The sequence below is a fragment of the Pituophis catenifer genome, unplaced genomic scaffold (assembly GCF_029215685.1).
Source record: "Pituophis catenifer annectens isolate HBS135680 unplaced genomic scaffold, rPitCat1.0.hap2 SCAF_1, whole genome shotgun sequence".
Taxonomy (NCBI): Eukaryota; Metazoa; Chordata; class Lepidosauria; order Squamata; family Colubridae; genus Pituophis; species Pituophis catenifer.
The window spans coordinates 193,029,201-193,046,459 of NW_027256881.1; the positions used below are offsets into that span (position 1 = coordinate 193,029,201).

Below are 17,259 nucleotides of genomic sequence, written 5' to 3' on the forward strand. Positions count from 1 at the left end.
GTGAGGGTGTCTTCCCTGCCGCCTTGAAAGAGGCGGTGGTGAGGCCTCTCCTCAAGAAACCTTCCCTGGACCCGGCAGTGTTGGCAAATTATCGTCCAGTCTCCAACCTTCGCTTCATTGCGAAGGTTGTTGAGAGTGTGGTAGCGCGACAGCTCCCCCAGTACCTGGATGAATCGTCGTATCTGGATCCGTTCCAGTCGGGCTTCAGGCCTGGGTACAGCACGGAAACGGCATTGGTCGCGTTGGTTGATGATCTCTGGAGGGCTCGGGACAGGGGTTGTTCCTCTGTCCTGGTCCTATTAGACCTCTCAGCGGCTTTTGATACCATCGACCATGGTATCATGCTGCACCGGCTAGAGGAGTTAGGGGTGAGGGGCACCGTCCTATGGTGGTTCTTCTCCTTTCTCTCTGACCGGTCGCAGTCTGTGTTGACAGGGGGGCAGAGGTCGACCCCGAGGCCCCTTGTATGTGGGGTGCCACAAGGGTCGGTCCTCTCGCCCCTTCTGTTCAACATTTATGTGAAGCTGCTGGGTGAGATCATCCGTGGTTTCGGGGTGAAGTACCACCAGTACGCTGACGATACTCAGCTGTACATCTCCACCCCGGACCACCCCAATGATGCCCTTGAAGTGATGTCCCGGTGCCTGGAGGCCGTGCGGATCTGGATGGGGAGGAACAGGCTCAGGCTCAACCCATCCAAGACCGAGTGGCTGTGGTTTCCGACATCCCGATATAGTCAGTTGGCGCCATCACTGACTATTGGGGGCGAGTCATTGCCCCCCACGGAGAGGGCTCGCAACTTGGGTGTCCTCCTGGACTCACGGCTGTCTTTAGAAGAGCATATGACGGCCGTGGCCAGGGGGACTTTTTATCAGGTCCGCCTGATTCGCCAGTTGCGTCCCTTTCTGGATCGGGACTCGTTAAATACGGTTACTCATGCTCTTGTTACTTCCCGCTTGGACTACTGCAATGCTCTCTACATGGGGCTCCCCTTGAGGAGCACCCGGAGGCTCCAGCTGGTCCAGAATGCGGCCGCGCGGGTGGTTATGGGAGCGACGTGGCGCTCCCATGTGACCCCCCTCCTGCGCGAGCTGCACTGGCTCCCGGTGGTCTTCCGGGTGCGCTTCAAGGTTTTGGTTACCACCTTTAGAGCGCTCCATGGCATCGGACCGGGGTATCTACGAGACCGCCTTCTGCTACCAATAGCCTCTCACCGACCAGTACGCTCCCATAGAGAGGGGCTCCTCAGGGTGCCGTCGGCCAAACAGTGTCGACTGGCGGCCCCCAGGGGGAGAGCCTTCTCTGTGGGGGCACCTACCATCTGGAACGAGCTCCCCCCAGAGATACGGAAGATCCCGGACCTGCGCACGTTTCGCCGTGCTCTCAAAACTTTTCTATTTCAGCAAGCTGGCCTGGCCTAACTCCCCTCTTTTAAATTCTTAAATTTTAAATTTTTGAATTCGTGATTTTATAAATTGGGTGTTTTAATCTGTGTTTCGGCCGAAATATTTAATAATTTTAAGGGATTTTTAATATTTGTATTGTCTGTATTTTATCTTGGCTGTTCACCGCCCTGAGTCCTTCGGGAGTAGGGCGGTATAGAAATTTGATTAATAAATAAATAAATAAATAAACCCTGTATAGTTGGAAACCACTTCTTTCTGTAGCCAATAGAAAAGTGTTTCTATTTTGGATGGCTCGCTCCTTATCTTAGCAAGAGGCATGTAGGGCTTGGCAAGGGCATAGATGCAAAGTAACTTTCTAACTGATCTGTTCCTTGAAAAGCCACCAGCTCTGTGAGTAAAGAATCTCCAGAGATCAGCCCCTTCCCTTGATTTAGTCAATTTAATCAGTTTGGATTGATTATATTCCCTCTGTCTTGGGAAAAGTCTCTATGGAAGTTAAATAAAGGGTGAAAGTGATCAATTTGAAGATGATTTCTTCTTTTCTTCAAGCACGTATCATTGGCCTGGTGAGACCACTTAAAGATGTTACTGTGACGGCTGGTGAAACGGCAACATTTGAGTGTGAACTCTCCTATGAAGGAATCATAGTGGAATGGTTCCTGAAAGGGGAGAAATTGGAACCCAGTGACAAGGTACGGTACCTGATCTTTCCTTCATCCTGTCTTCCTGACATTTCGCATTGTTTTCCCACTTTCTAACCTCCTTCCTTGTCTTTCTTGTTCATCTTTTCACCCCAACTAGCGAGCTTCCAAGTCCTAGCTGAAGCTACAATCTGATAACACTTAGCTGAGTACTCATTCCTAATTAATACAGTGGAGATTTCTCCTGGCTAGATGTGTATTGGATTGCCTTGCAGGGGGTTATCCTGAACTATTAATTGAAAAACAATTCTAAAAACATTAATGTATAGGAAGATGTCTGATGTCACTGAATCTGGATAAATGTTTTCACCACTGATGTTGAGGAGCAATAAATATTCTGCACTTTTTTATCAGTTTTTCCTTATCATTCATGCTTTCTGAATCCAGACCTAACATTCATTTTTCTTGGAAGAGATGAAAGAGATTGGGAAATTCCTATTTCAGGCATTTCAGCCACACTTCCCTAAAGATATCACTCTAGAAAGAGATCCTTGCTGAGCCTTTCCCACTTTCTATTTTTAACTCATTGTTAAGTATGTGTTAGCACCACTGAAATGTGAATTGCTTGGAATGTGGCTCCCTGACTATTTAAAGTACCTTTAGCATCAGTCTCTATATTATAAGAAATGGCCTGCCTAAGTTCTATTAAATGAAATGTTTGTTTCATACTTGATTTATTAGTTAATTCATTTAGGCCATTGAAGTATTTATTAATAACAGGCTTACATAGAGATTATATTTCCCTCAAAGGAAAATATAAATTTGCTTGTTAAAACGAAGGCTTGATGGCTAGTTAAGCTTGAGAATTTAGCATAATATTTTCAGGTTCTTCAAATTGTAAGTCACAAATTGTAAGTCACATGATAGGCTAAATGCCTATCATTAACTATCTATATAATTCAATGTTTACTATTTCCTAAGTATTTTAAAGATAATAAAATATATCTTAAATTATTTGATCATTTATTCTTTTATCAGTTTTGCTAGGGCCAGAATTCTCTACAGATTAAAACAAAACTCACTGTAAATTGCAATAAAACACCATGAAGTCATGGCATAACACACAGCAATTGAATTAAATCAGAGATTATCATGACAGCAACAATCATAAAGGATTCATTTAATTATTTTTCAATCAAAAGATTTGATGTGATTTTTTCTTAATATAACTTTGCTAGTTTTTTATTTCTAAATGATCCACTTGTGTCAGTTTAAGAGACTAGAAGAACATATATAGTATTTAAGTGCAGTCTTGCACAATCCAGCTATAGGCATTACTTATGCAGAAACAAGCTTTGCATGTATCTCACTTTGATGACAAACAATGGTGGAAGGTGGATCCTGTACACTCTATGGTCATTGTGACTGAACTTCTGAATTTGACCTTATAGAACCCAAATGGCCGTTGTAGAGAATCCAAACAGCATCTGTTGGGGAGAAGGATTCAAACATTCCAGTTTCTTTTCTCCAGGAAAAAGATTCTCTTTTGAAATGAGCTTGATTAACAAGCACCAATCCTGAATATCTTGTTTAATTGTCAAAAATACAAGTGTAGTTTGCCATTGCCATTGCCTTGCCTTCTTCAGAGATAGTTTATTTTTCAAATTTTTGGCCTAATCTACAGTTCTGGGTTCTCTTAATGGTCTCTCATTCAAATTTTAATCAGAGTTGACTCTACTTCTCTTTGGGAGAACAGATAAAGTGGTAGTAGCTATCATCTGCTGTGACAGCTTTTCCCGAATTATAGCCCTAAAACTAATGTAGATGCTTGTGCTCTAGAAGAAATATGGATAGAACAAGATATCAATAAGATTAAATTACGTACAAATCAATGTCTGCTCTGCTCTGAATTGGAGCTTCTGCACTGTTTCTCATTTTTTTCCTACCCTGTTTCCCCCAAAATAAGACATCCTGTGATAATAAGCCCAATCGGGCTTTTGAACACATGGCAATAAGGCCAAGTGCTTATTTCAGGGTTCAAAAAAATATAAGACAGGGTCTTATTTTCGGGAAACACGGTAATTTGGGAGAGAGTTTTTTCTCTCTCTCAGTGCTGAATCTCACTGGCTGCATTATGCACTACTATATCTGCCATCTACTGATGACTAAATAAATTGCAATGAAATATAAAAAGTTGTTACAGAAGCAAACATAGAGGAGGTAGAATCAATGCATATATAGTATGTGTTGGGGAAAATAAACAGTTCAATGTACATATATTATGTGCCTGTGTGTATAAGTACAGATAGTAATATAGAGATGATTAAATTATATAAAATAAAACATTGCCAGTGAATTTGGGTCCAAAAGTTTAACCACTTTTGGAATTCAGTCCTTGATGTGCCAGACAAGAGCTGGTGCTGCCTTGAGTTGTGCAAAGTTGTGCACCCCCATTCAGAAATATTAAGTGTATATTAAATGAAGTTATATGATAAATATTTAAGGTTAAGGCCATAATCCAATATTTTCTTTTCCTTTAGGTTGTGCCCCGTGCTGATGGAAAAGTTCACACTCTTGTTCTCAGGGATGTGAAGCTAACAGATGCTGGAGAAGTCACACTGACTGCACAGGACTTCAAAACTAAAGCAAATCTTTTTGTAAAAGGTAAGCTTTGTAGAACGACAGAGTATGATGCTGGATGATGCTGATCTAGATAAGGAAGAATGTTTTGTTGAATAATTATTTTATAACCTAAAATGCAAACTGGAATAGTGTCCATATTTCAGTCTTTAAAAGAAGATCAAAGAGATAGCTAGCGTATTCTTCGCTGAAGTGTGTGTATGTGTGTGTGTGTGTGTGTGTGTGTATTGATTCCTGGTGACTACCTAGACAAGTTTCTGCAGCTTTCTTGGCAAGATTTCAGAAATGGTTTGCCAGTGCTTCCTAAGGCTAAGAAAGAGTAACTCACCCAAGGTCACCCAACAGACTTTGGGTCTACGGTAGACCTAGATCTCACAATCTCCCAGTTTTTAGCTAGGTGCCTTAACCATTACATTAAACTGTCCCCCTCTGTGCCAAATACACAAGATCTAAATAACTGGTTTATTTTGTTCCTCAGAACCACCTGTGGAGTTTACTAAACCCCTTGAGGACCAAACTGTAGAAGAGGAAGCCACTGCAGAATTGGAGTGTGAAATATCCAGAGAAAATGCACCTGTGAAATGGTTCAAGAACGGTGAAGAAATTCACAAAACAAAGAAATACGATATCATTGCCGATGGCAGAGTCAGGAAACTTATTATTCGTGACTGCAAATTGGATGATGCTAAAACATACACCTGCGATGCTAAAGATTTCAAAACTTCTTGTTTCTTGAATGTTGAACGTAAGTCTGCTTGTATTTTCCTTACAAGAACTACAAGAGGCTTAGCTGTGTTGTTCAGTCACTTCTGATTCCTCATGACTCAATGAACAGTAGTTCTCTGGAACTCTCAGCATTTTTTTTTCCCTTTGGGATCTTGCCACATTGTATAACCCTCTTGTCTTCTGCTTTCTCCTTTTCCACAGCCTTCAATTTTCCTAAGCTTCTCCAAAGGTTCTTGCTTCCATATTTTGTGCCTCGAATATTGATGATCTAGTTTCATTGCTAGCATTTCCAGTAAATCTTTTCATTTTTTAAAAAAATCTATTTAATTCAATTGGTATTGCCATTCATCTCACCTAAGTGATTCTGGACAGCTCACAACGGTTTAAAACAACCAAGTGATTGAAAACTAGTTGAAAAACAGATATGCAAGCATAGAAAAGTATATTCAAACAAAAAAATCCCTCCATGATCAGTGGCAAAACCCATCATTGTATTAAACTCAGCACAGCCATTGTAAGAGCTTCCCACCATTACCAGACACCCCACCCCCCCAAAAGAACAAGAACAGAGCCTTGTCTTCAAGGCTTTCCTAAAGTCCAGCAGGATCAAAACCATTTACTATTCAATGACTTGTTCTTGCAGTGCAAGTATTCACTATAATTTCATTCAAAGCTTAATTATACTATATCCCAGGGGTGAAATCCAGCAGGTTTTGACAGGTTCTGGAGAACCGGTAGCAGAAATTTTGAATAGTTCAGAGAACCGGCAAATACCACCTCTGACTGGTCACAGAGTGGGGTGGGAATGGAGATTTTGCAGTATCCTCCCCCAGGAATGGGGAGGGAATGGGGATTTTCCAGTTTCCTTCCCCGGCCACACCCAACAAGCCACGCCCAACAAGCCACATCACGCCCAACAAGCCACACCCACAGAACCGGTAGTAAAAAAAATTGGATTTCACCACTGCTTTATCCCCTCCAAAGTGGGTATGTCAGTCTTATTATTATTGATAATCTATAGGGTAACACTGGAGATTTGTATCTGATAGTCTGATGAAACAAAGTCATCTACCTAAGAGCATGTAGAGTTTATCCTACATTATAAAATGTCCTCCAACTACTTCCGTTTTGTTTGATTTTGCTCTTCTAAAAAAGTCGATGCAGAGCAGCCTTGGTTATAAAGATTCATTTTTATTATGTACTTAATTGAAATATACACATTTTCTCTTGCAGCCCTTCGTGTTGAGTTCCTTAAACCTCTTACTGATCTTGAAGTTAAGGAAAAGGAAGCAGCTCGGTTTGAATGTGAAATTTCCCGGCCATCTGTTAAGGTCTGTGATATTTAATAAATCTAATACCTGAACTTTTGAATACATTTTATTTAGAAAAACCTATCACTTATCAAAATTCAATCTGTTTCCATCAAAGAGTTAGATTCTAGCCATTATGCTCACACTAAGTACTTGTATAAACCAAAAGTTGTTTAGGCTTTGACTGTAGGCAGGCATTATCCACCACATTGCTATAATTGCTTTTTCCCTGACATTCTCTTCTCTAATAAAAAAAGATAAAAAGATATATAAATCTTTGATTCTCTAACTGAATCCTGTATATAGATGGAATATATTTTATATATATTTCATTTGCATATTTTTAAAATTGTAACTATTATTGGTGTAAAATAATATTTACCATTTTAAAAATATGCAGATGAAAAATGTATAAAAATGTGCTCTGTTTATATGCTGGATTCAGTTAAGGAATAAAAGATTTATATATCTTTATTAATGGAAGTCTTACACCATGTAGAAAATACCACGTAAATATAATGGGCTGTCAATTGATGCAAAATTGCCCTCATCCTTCTTTGCATCTGTATGTACTTTACAGGTTCTCTGTGTCCAAGCCAATAATCCCATCACAATAGCTAAAGCCATCCATGTGCCATCCTATCAAAATGGCCACCAGATTCCTAATCAGCTGCATTTGTGAGAATTTTCTTCTACACAAATTTTGACTCATCATGTGACCAGGTTTTTTTTAGAAATAAAGCTTGGGGATGCAATCTTCCACTTGTTCATTCTGGAGTTGAAATTCTGGGCACAGCACCCTTTAAATGAGTAGTTCCTATAAAGGGGGCACAATAGCAAAACAAAAACAAAACCTGTCCTAGCTAGATAACCAGACCTCCGAAATAAGAATGGAATGTTCGGTCCAAACTATCAACTTCAAAATACCAAATCAAACTATGTTGATTCCAATATCATCATTAAATAGAGATTTCAATTCTTTACTAACATTTTGAAAGCTTAAACTCTAATACCTATTATTGTCTTTGACGCAATTTCATATTTTGTCAATAATGTTAATACAGGCACACTGGTTTAGGGATGGAATTGAAATTAAAAAAGGCAAGAAGTATGACATCATTGCGAAAGGTGCCCAGAGAATACTTGTCGTCAATAAATGTTTACTTGATGATGAAGCAGAATATGCTTGTGAAGCAAAAGCAGCCAGAACTTCGGGCATGCTTACAGTGATAGGTAAAACTGAATCCCCCTTTTTTTGTTTTGTTTTATTTTATGCAAATTGCAGTTGTCATGAAATAAAACTATGATTCCTTTATGCAGAGGAGGAAGCTGTCTTTACTAAAAACCTACCCAATGTGGAAGTTAATGAAACAGACACCATCAAATTTATTTGTGAAGTCTCCAAACCTGGTGCAGAAGTAACATGGTTCAAAGGCGACCAGGAGTTGCCAGAGGGTGGCAGAGTTGAACAAAAAGTTGACGGCCGAAAGAGAATTTTGATCATTCACAATGCTACTCTGGATGATGCAGGACCCTACAGCTGCAAGCTTCCAAATGCTCAGACGACAGGCAAACTCAAAGTCAATGGTGAGAAGTTTGCTTTGATCTCTTTCAGAACCAGAGAGTGGTTAAGTAGGCAGTGAAATGCTGGGCTTAGTTGCTGCTTATGTGTAAAAAGTTTCAAGTCTATTCCAAAGCAATCTCTGGTTGTGTTAGGCCACAGTTCCCAGTATGGCACCCAGGAACATCTTTCTAATTTAAAAATGGAAAGTTGGCATTTTGCATAAGAAATGGCAACATTTAGCATCATTTTTTTAATTCTCTGGGCCCATAAGTTTCTTAGAAAATAGTAATTAAAAAAAAAACTTTGTGGCTGCATTCAACTGGTTTTTGGGAGGTGGGCAGAGACGGCAAGAGGTGGGGGGAAGCAAGCTTAGATAATCAAATGAATCCTGCTGATAAATTAGTGTCTTAGATTAGAAAGCCAAGAAAGAATTTGTGAGAGTATAAATCATCAACCTGATTTCAAATTTCCAAATCAAAAGGCTGGGAACTCATAGTATCATCTGCTGAATAAAACAATTACTCTTCAGTTGAACTAAGTAATCCATCTTCTTTCCACAACTAAATCATAACTTATAATGTCTCTTACAGAGCTTTCAGCAGAGTTTATAACTAAACCTCAAAACCTTGAAGTTATTGAAGGACAAAAGGCAGAATTTTCCTGCTCAGTGTCTAAAGATGGTGTTGATGTGCAGTGGCTCAGAGGCGATACTGTTCTTGAAGCAGGTGACAAATACGATATATTTTCGGATGGCAAAAAGAGAGTCTTGGTCATTAAAGAATCTGTCTTGGATGATGAGGGACGTTATATTGTCATGCTTGGAGATGTCAAAGCAAAAGCACAGTTGAAAGTGATTGGTAAGTTTCTTTTTCCTCTGCACATCTATTATGCATGCTATTATGAGCCATGGTGGTGCAGTGGTTAGAGTGCAGTACTGCAGGCTACTTCTGTGCCTGCTGGATGCCTACAATTTAGTAGTTCAAATCTCACCAGGCTCAAGGTTGACTCAGCCTTCCATCCTTCCAAGATGGATAAAATAAGGACCCAGATTGTTGGAGGCAATATGCTGACTCTATAAACCGCTTAGAGAAGGCTGTACAGCACTGTAAAGTGGTATATAAATCTAAGTTATATTGCTATTGCTATTATTGCATGATTCAGTATGCAGTTTACAAATGATACACTAATTCCGTTTACAGAAAAACTCAGGATTGTTATTCCGCTGAAAGACCAAACTGTTAAAGAGGGAGAAGAGCTTGTCTTCAACTGTGAAGTTAATACAGAAGGTGCCAAAGCTAAATGGTACAAAAATAACGAACCGATATTTGACAGCGCAAAATACATCATGGTCCATAAGGATTTACTGTATTCTCTAAGGATCAGAGATGCTCATCAGAATGATCAGGCAGTTTACACAGTAACACTAACAAATCAGCGAGGAGAACATGTCAAGTCATCCGCCAATTTAACTGTACTTGGTAAGTGCTTCAGACTAGCAAATGATCCAGGATATCAGTCCTACCCAACTTTAGATAAGAGCTTAAAATAATTACATTTAATTAATCTCTCACCACAGAGGAGGATCTCAGAATTGTTGAACCTCTTCAAGATATTGAAACAATGGAGAAGAAATCTGTCACATTCTGGTGCAAAGTTAACCGTCTCAATGTAAAACTTCCATGGACGAAGAATGGTGAAGAAGTCACTTTTGACCGCCGCATTTTATACAAAGTGGACAGATACAAGCATTCCCTTATTATTAAAGATTGTGGGTTTATAGATGAAGGGGAATACACCGTCACTGCTGGCCAAGATAAATCTGTTGCGGAGCTTATTATCACAGAAGCACCTGCTGATTTCATCGAACATTTGCAGGACCAAACAGTTACTGAATTTGATGATGCTGTCTTTAGTTGCCAGCTTTCCAAAGAGAAAGCAGCTGTGAAGTGGTACAGAAATGGGCGCGAAATAAAAGAAGGCAAAAAGTAAGTACTAGTTCAACCATGTGTTGTTACAGTTTCTGCTCTTGTTTCTCAGCAGAACGCATAATCCTGGTTTTTTTTCCATCTGATCTAAAGGTATCAGTTTGAAAAGGATGGAAATCTACACAGATTAATTATAAAAGATTGCAGACTAGAAGATGAATGTGAATATTCCTGCGGAGTGGATGACAGGAAATCCAGAGCAAGACTCTTCGTTGAAGGTACATTTACAGCTTTGACTTATGTTCCTTCCCAAGTCTCAGTACTTTTTTTTTTTTAAAGTTATAAGACGGAATGATAAAACACATGTTTATGGATATTTCTAACAGAAATTCCTGTTGAGATCATCCGCCCACCCCAAGATGCTTATGAAGCTCCTGGCACTGATGTAATCTTTTCTGCTGAACTGAATAAAGATAAAGTGGAGGTCAAATGGCTAAGAAACAATATGATTATAGTCCAAGGTGACAAACATCAAATGATGAGTGAAGGAAAGATCCACAGGCTCCAGGTCTGTGAAATAAGGCCCCGTGACCAAGGAGAATATAGATTTATTGCCAAAGATAAAGAAGCTCGAGCTAAGTTAGAACTAGCAGGTAAGTCTTTCAAATTGATTTATCATAGCAAGAAAGAACATTTATAGAATGTAACAAAAACCTTCAACTCTCCTTCTGAATGTTAATTCTGGAATTCTTAAATTCAATGGGAATGAAAAACTCTCCCACAAAAAGTACACACATCTTTTGTGTGTGTATGCAATTCTATTACGTCTTGATTTCATACATCACTGCTATTTCTTTAATATCTAGCACTTATTTCTTCTATACGGAGGTTTTATCAGTTATTTTGAACATCACTGTGTGAAAATGTTACATTACTTTATAAAATTTTATATATAATATATAAATTTAGTTTTTATGCACTGAAACCTCTACATTCAGGCAATTAGAAAACTTTACCCATCTTAAATAAATTCTCTGTGAATTATAAAGGTGATAACAAGATGCCATTGTTTTGCAGTTCAGAAGGCACCCAATACCACAAAACTGGCAGTTACAATTTGGCTCACCTAATACAATGAATTATTTTAAAAGTTCAAGGTTCACTTTGCTTTTCTTTATCAAACTCAGTTGAATGCATCGTTTCTGTAACGTATTTTCAAACGCTAATTCATTTTTATTATTTCCTTTAGCTGCTCCAAGAATAAAGACAGGTGATCAAGATCTTGTGGTAGATGTTGGCCAGCCATTAACCATGGTTGTTCCATATGATGCTTATCCACGAGCAGAGGCTGAGTGGCTTAAAGAAGATGAAGCCTTACCCACTCAGACTGTTGATACCACAGCTGATAGTACTTCTTTCAGAATTCCTGCAGCCAAGCCATCGGACAAGGGAAGTTACAAAGTTATACTGAAAAATAAACATGGAAAAGCAGAAGGTCGCATTAATGTTCAAGTAATCAGTAAGTTCTTAACTTCCAAAAACTTTACTTTTAGTAAGTTTTTCCTGATAATAGTAGTTTAACAGTGGTACCTGTATTTTTAATACAGAAAGCATTAATTTAATAGTTAAAAACAAAGGCTGATTAAAGTAAAATAAAGAGATTTGATTTAATTTGATTTAATGGCTTAAAACTGGAATTAAAAGAAATAAATAGTCATGCAACCCATTCAGTTATAAAACATATGTCAAACTCAAGATTTGCTGTTCCTTTGAATGCATCTTGCTTTCTTTTCTCTAAGATGTCCCTGGCCCAGTGAGGAACTTGGAAGTCACGGAAACATTTGATGGTGAAGTCAGCCTTGCATGGGAAGAACCAGAAAGCGATGGTGGTAGTAAGATTACAGGTTATGTGGTGGAAAGGCGTGACATAAAACGCAAGACCTGGATTTTGGCAACTGATCGTGCTGATAGTTGTGAATACACAGTAACCGGCCTTCAAAAAGGTGGCGTGGAGTACCTCTTCCGTGTGAGTGCGAAAAACAGAGTCGGCACTGGTGAACCTGTGGTAACAGATAAACCTGTTGAAGCAAAGAGCAGATTTGGTAAGAAAATAGTTCCAGGTACTTGAAAAGATTAATGCTGTTTCAATCCTTTAGAGTAGAAGTAACATGTGTTTTGTAATTTTCTTCCCACTTTGCAGAGGTGCCAGGTCCACCTCTCAATGTACAGGTCGCTGATGTGAACAGGTCCAGCGCAACTCTTACCTGGGAGCCACCAGAATATGATGGAGGATCTCCAATTACAGGCTATGTGATTGAGCTGCGTGACAGAGGATCAATTAAGTGGGAGCCAGCCATGACTACGCCAGCCCATGAATTATCTGCCACGTTGACTGATGTGGTGGAGAACAAAGAATACTTTTTCAGGGTCAGAGCACGAAACCAAATTGGAGTTGGCAAACCCAGTGCATCCACACATGCAGTGAAGATAACCGATCCAATTGGTTAGTATGCTGACAATAAGAGCATTTTTTCATTATCTCTCAGTGATAATTTTATTTATTTATAAATACAATCCTAGAAAAGATTTGAGGAGAATTGGGGGGAAATATGAGAAAATAGGTTCAGTGTTTGTCATTAGCTGTGACAAAAAGAGAGAATAGAAGTATCACATTCAAAACAGGTGGCCAATTTCTTTCAAGTATTTTCCATGTTCACGGGAAAATATTCAATAGATTTGAAGGATATTTCAGTAGAAGGTTCTGGCTGTGCTATTTTAGGAATCATCCAAGATTTCCATGGACACAATTTCATCTTTTTATTTTTTGTATTTTGTGCATCCTTCTTGAAAGGAACAATATTTAAACCTTCCAAATTACTATGTCTTGCAGAAAGACCAAGTCCTCCCATTAACCTAGATCATTCTGAGCAAACTAAGTCATCTGTGAAACTGACGTGGGAGCCTCCACTAAAAGATGGAGGCAGTCCAGTTTTGGGTTACATTATAGAGCGGCGTGAAGAAGGAACAGATGACTGGATTCGCTGCAATGCAAAACTTGCCCCTAAGCTTTCTTTTACTGTAAGTTGTAACTTCTTTCTGAAGCTCATGAAGCATTGGATTGTTTCATTCAGTTGATGTCATTTACAACAATTGCCCCTGTCTTGGCAGGTGACTGGATTGACACCTCTAGCTAAGTATTATTATAGAGTCTCTGCAGAAAATGCTGCTGGTGTATCAGATCCAGCTGAAGCTATTGGACCACTAACCGCAGATGATTCACATGGTAAGCAGATGTCATTTATCTCTGACATGTCAGCAATTCAAAGTAAATGTTATATATGCTTATTACTAAAATCAATCCTCTAGTTCAGGGGTGTCAAACTCACGTCATCACGGCAGCGTCGCATGACGTATTGGGACTTTATTCCCCTTTGCTAAACCGGGTGTGGGTGTGGCCAGCATGTGATGCATCTGGCCCGCAGGCCGAGAGTTTTACAGCCCTGCTCTAGTTCTTGCAACTAAAATATTCTTATGACAACACAAGAGTTATGTGTAAGATCATCTGTTGTAAACAAATCTGCTGCAGCCATTCAGAGGTTCAGTTGGGGTATTTTAAGGCTTTGTGGAGTATGCTGGTGATAGCTGGCAAAGCAAGGCTTTGGGAGGCTTTGCTGTAACCAAAGCTTTGCAACTACTTGGCATTTTCACAATGTAGATCCCAAAGTAGATTTTGCCATGAGCAAAAGATCTTGTGAAATGTTTCAAGTGGGTGTCATCACTGTGTGGAAATGGAGGACATGATAAACATTTCCATGTAGTTCTGAGATGTAATTAAGATTTATCCAAAGGGATGTTCTTGGTTATGAAAGCTACTATTTCATGCTGCTTGTTAAGCACATACAAGTAGTACCTCTATTCTTCTATCAAATTGTTCTTTAAACAGAACTGGTCTTACTATCAGGTTTCTTCACTCCAATTGTATCAGATGGGGAGGGGGGCGCAGTCTTACATCAAACAGAGAGTCAGTTTATAATAGTACCAGTACTTTCAATTATGACAACTACCTTTTTACAGCTACCATAAATAAAAGTTAAACCTATCATAGTTAATTGGCACAAATTGTGTTTGTTTTTCAGTTGGACCTACAATGGACTTAAGTGGCTTTAAAGATGGCCTTGAAGTTATTGTTCCAGAGCCAGTCAAAATCCGTGTTCCCATCACTGGCTACCCAGTTCCCACTGCCACATGGTCAGTGGGTGGCAAAGTTTTAGAAGATGGTGATCGGGTGAAAATTGAGACCAGTTTTGCTTTTGCAAAACTGACTATTACACCAAGCAAACGGCCAGATAAAGGCATTTATACTCTGAAATTAGTCAATCCTGTATCGTCTGTATCAGGAGAAATCGATGTTAATGTCATTGGTGAGCATTCAGTTTTAATGTCAAGTAAATGTGTTCATATTATAAATTATTGTAAATTAAATGAACAATCCGACAATATTAAATGACCAAATGAATAACAATCAGCACCTTTCAATATATATAAAACACTCAATTACATTAATTTCTACTTTCTTTTTCACTATGACATTTCAAAACATAAAAATGGTGTTATTCAGGGTATCATTTTATACGCACATACTCAGGATTAAGCACTACTACAAATATTTGAAGATTTTAATTTCATAGGTATAGGATGATATATGCTTTTTTAAAAAATAAAAGCATGGTGAATTAGGGCTAAAGCCTGTTTCTGTAAGCCCAATCACCACAATATTTCATTTCAAATAAATCCCTGCTATGATTTTGAAATGCCATTAAACCTTGGCTCTTCCAGAAGATCTTTGGGAATGAGATGAATTTTAGTTCTTGTGGAGATGTAATTCCTGTATCACATTGCATCTGGTTGTTAGGTTATTGTGTGTTGTATTGTATTAGGTTTTAAATCTGATTGCTGTATTTGGCATGGAAGCTACTCAGTCACTAGTGATTGAAGTGGTATATAAGTAGCAGTAAATACATAAATAAATGTATAGCTGTGTATATGTATAGATGTATAGGTTTATAATCTAATTTGCATTTATTTCCAGCTCGCCCAAGTGCACCAAGAGAGCTAACAGTTGGAGAAATAACTAGGAACACAGTACAACTAACATGGGAACCTCCTGAAAATGATGGAGGAAGCCCTTTGACTGGCTACCTTATTGAGAAGCGTGAAGTGAGCCGCAAAACGTGGATTAAAGTATGTTTTAAACAGAAAAATATTTTTAATAAAGCCAGCTTTTTAATTTGGAAATAAACTGGACTGCGATACGAAAAAGAATGTCTTGTCTTTGCAGGTGATTGACAAGGTTCTTGATCAAGAATTTACTATCCCAGATCTTGCCCAAGGAAAAGAATACTTATTCAGAGTTTCAGCATGCAACAAATGTGGACCAGGAGAGCCTGCTTATATTGATGAGCCAGTTAACATGACGGCACCTGCTAGTGAGTTTTCTTTTATAATTGTTCTAAATAATTTTGGATTTCTGCATGTTCTGTATACAGGTAGTCCTCAACATTTGATCGCAATTGAGCCCAGAATTTATGTTGCTAAGTGAAAAACTTGTTAAGCAAGTTTTTCCCCGTTTTATGATTTTTCTTGCCACATTTGTTCAGTGAATCATTACAGTTGTTAAATGAATAACTTGGTTATTTAAGTGAATCTGGTTTCCCTATGAACTTTGCTTGTCAGAAGCTCACAAAAAGGGTCACATGACCCTGGGACATTGCAACCATCATAAATGTGGGCCAGTTGTCAAGCATCCAAAAATCATGTGGCCATGGGGATGTTACAACAGTCATAAGCCTGAAAAACGGACAAAAGTCACTTTTTTCAGTGCCGTTATAACTTTGAATGGTCACTAAGTGAATTGTTGTAAGTCAAGTACTACCTGTAATTACTGTAATGTTTGAGATACCCATTGAAAAAGAAAACCAAATGCAGACTTTCTGGATGGCACCACAGGCTTTCTAATTTCCTCCTATCTAATACACCCATCTGCATACTTGGAAAAGCTGTTTGTTAGACTGCAGGACTTACCAGAACAATAACTGTGGGAAAATTATTATGAGAAAAGCAGCAGGGAAGGTCCCTAAAAATCCAAATACCACATAGTGGAAGTGAACCTTTCTTTCCATTCACATTCCACCCACAATGATAAGACAATACGTTTTCCCTCTTACAGCGGTTCCTGATCCACCAGAGAATGTTAAATGGCGAGATCCAACATCAAAGTCCATTTTCCTTATGTGGGATCCACCTAAATATGATGGTGGCTCACGTATCAAAGGCTACATAGTTGAAAAGTGCCAGCGTGGCACCGACAAATGGGAGCCTTGTGGTGAACCCGTAATTGAGACCAAGTAAGTAGCAGCAGTAGGTAGAATTTTTTTACAAATGATTCTTTTGGCATTTAATGATACTATTAACTAAAATGGTATTCTTATTAACAGAATGAAGGTGGAACCACTTAAGGAAGGGGAATGGTATGCTTATCGGGTAAAGGCTCTGAATAGGCAAGGAGCCAGTAAACCAAGCCATCCCACAGATGAAATCCAGGCAATGGATGCAATGGGTAATTAGTTACCGAATTATATTATAGCAGTATTTTATTCTTCAAAATATTGGGGTGGGAGGGTGTGCAACTATATGAAACAAGCCATTAGATGGATATTATATTTCATTCATGCTGTTTTTATTGTCCATAAATCAGAGGCTCCAGAAATTTTCTTAGATGTGAAATTACTGGCTGGAATCACTGTCAAAGCTGGAACTAAAATAGAACTGCCTGCAACAGTAACTGGAAAGCCTGAACCTCGAATTACCTGGACAAAAGCAGAAAATATCTTGAGACCTGACAAAAGGATCTCCATTGAAACCAAACCCAACCATTCCACAGTGGTAATAACAGACAGCAAAAGGAGCGATAGCGGCACCTATATTATTGAAGCTGTAAATACCAGTGGACGGGCAACAGCAACTGTTGAAGTTAATGTTCTAGGTACG

General features: G+C 38.9%; 1 protein-coding gene across 2 annotated transcripts in view; it reads left to right on the forward strand.

The window, feature by feature from the left end:
* Window positions 1–17,259, forward strand: part of TTN (titin) — a 319,867-nt gene that overhangs the window by 202,716 nt on the left and 99,892 nt on the right. For both annotated transcript variants that reach the window (XM_070957152.1, XM_070957229.1), the window contains 22 exons: window positions 1,956–2,098; window positions 4,588–4,711; window positions 5,166–5,432; window positions 6,647–6,744; window positions 7,788–7,956; window positions 8,044–8,310; window positions 8,878–9,144; window positions 9,487–9,765; window positions 9,864–10,272; window positions 10,366–10,490; window positions 10,599–10,865; window positions 11,462–11,731; window positions 12,012–12,314; window positions 12,413–12,715; window positions 13,103–13,290; window positions 13,381–13,495; window positions 14,349–14,633; window positions 15,302–15,453; window positions 15,551–15,698; window positions 16,439–16,616; window positions 16,707–16,828; window positions 16,967–17,254. In XM_070957152.1, the coding sequence (XP_070813253.1) occupies window positions 1,956–2,098; window positions 4,588–4,711; window positions 5,166–5,432; window positions 6,647–6,744; window positions 7,788–7,956; window positions 8,044–8,310; window positions 8,878–9,144; window positions 9,487–9,765; window positions 9,864–10,272; window positions 10,366–10,490; window positions 10,599–10,865; window positions 11,462–11,731; window positions 12,012–12,314; window positions 12,413–12,715; window positions 13,103–13,290; window positions 13,381–13,495; window positions 14,349–14,633; window positions 15,302–15,453; window positions 15,551–15,698; window positions 16,439–16,616; window positions 16,707–16,828; window positions 16,967–17,254 (4,767 nt within the window). The remainder of the gene's footprint in view (window positions 1–1,955; window positions 2,099–4,587; window positions 4,712–5,165; window positions 5,433–6,646; window positions 6,745–7,787; window positions 7,957–8,043; window positions 8,311–8,877; window positions 9,145–9,486; window positions 9,766–9,863; window positions 10,273–10,365; window positions 10,491–10,598; window positions 10,866–11,461; window positions 11,732–12,011; window positions 12,315–12,412; window positions 12,716–13,102; window positions 13,291–13,380; window positions 13,496–14,348; window positions 14,634–15,301; window positions 15,454–15,550; window positions 15,699–16,438; window positions 16,617–16,706; window positions 16,829–16,966; window positions 17,255–17,259) is intronic.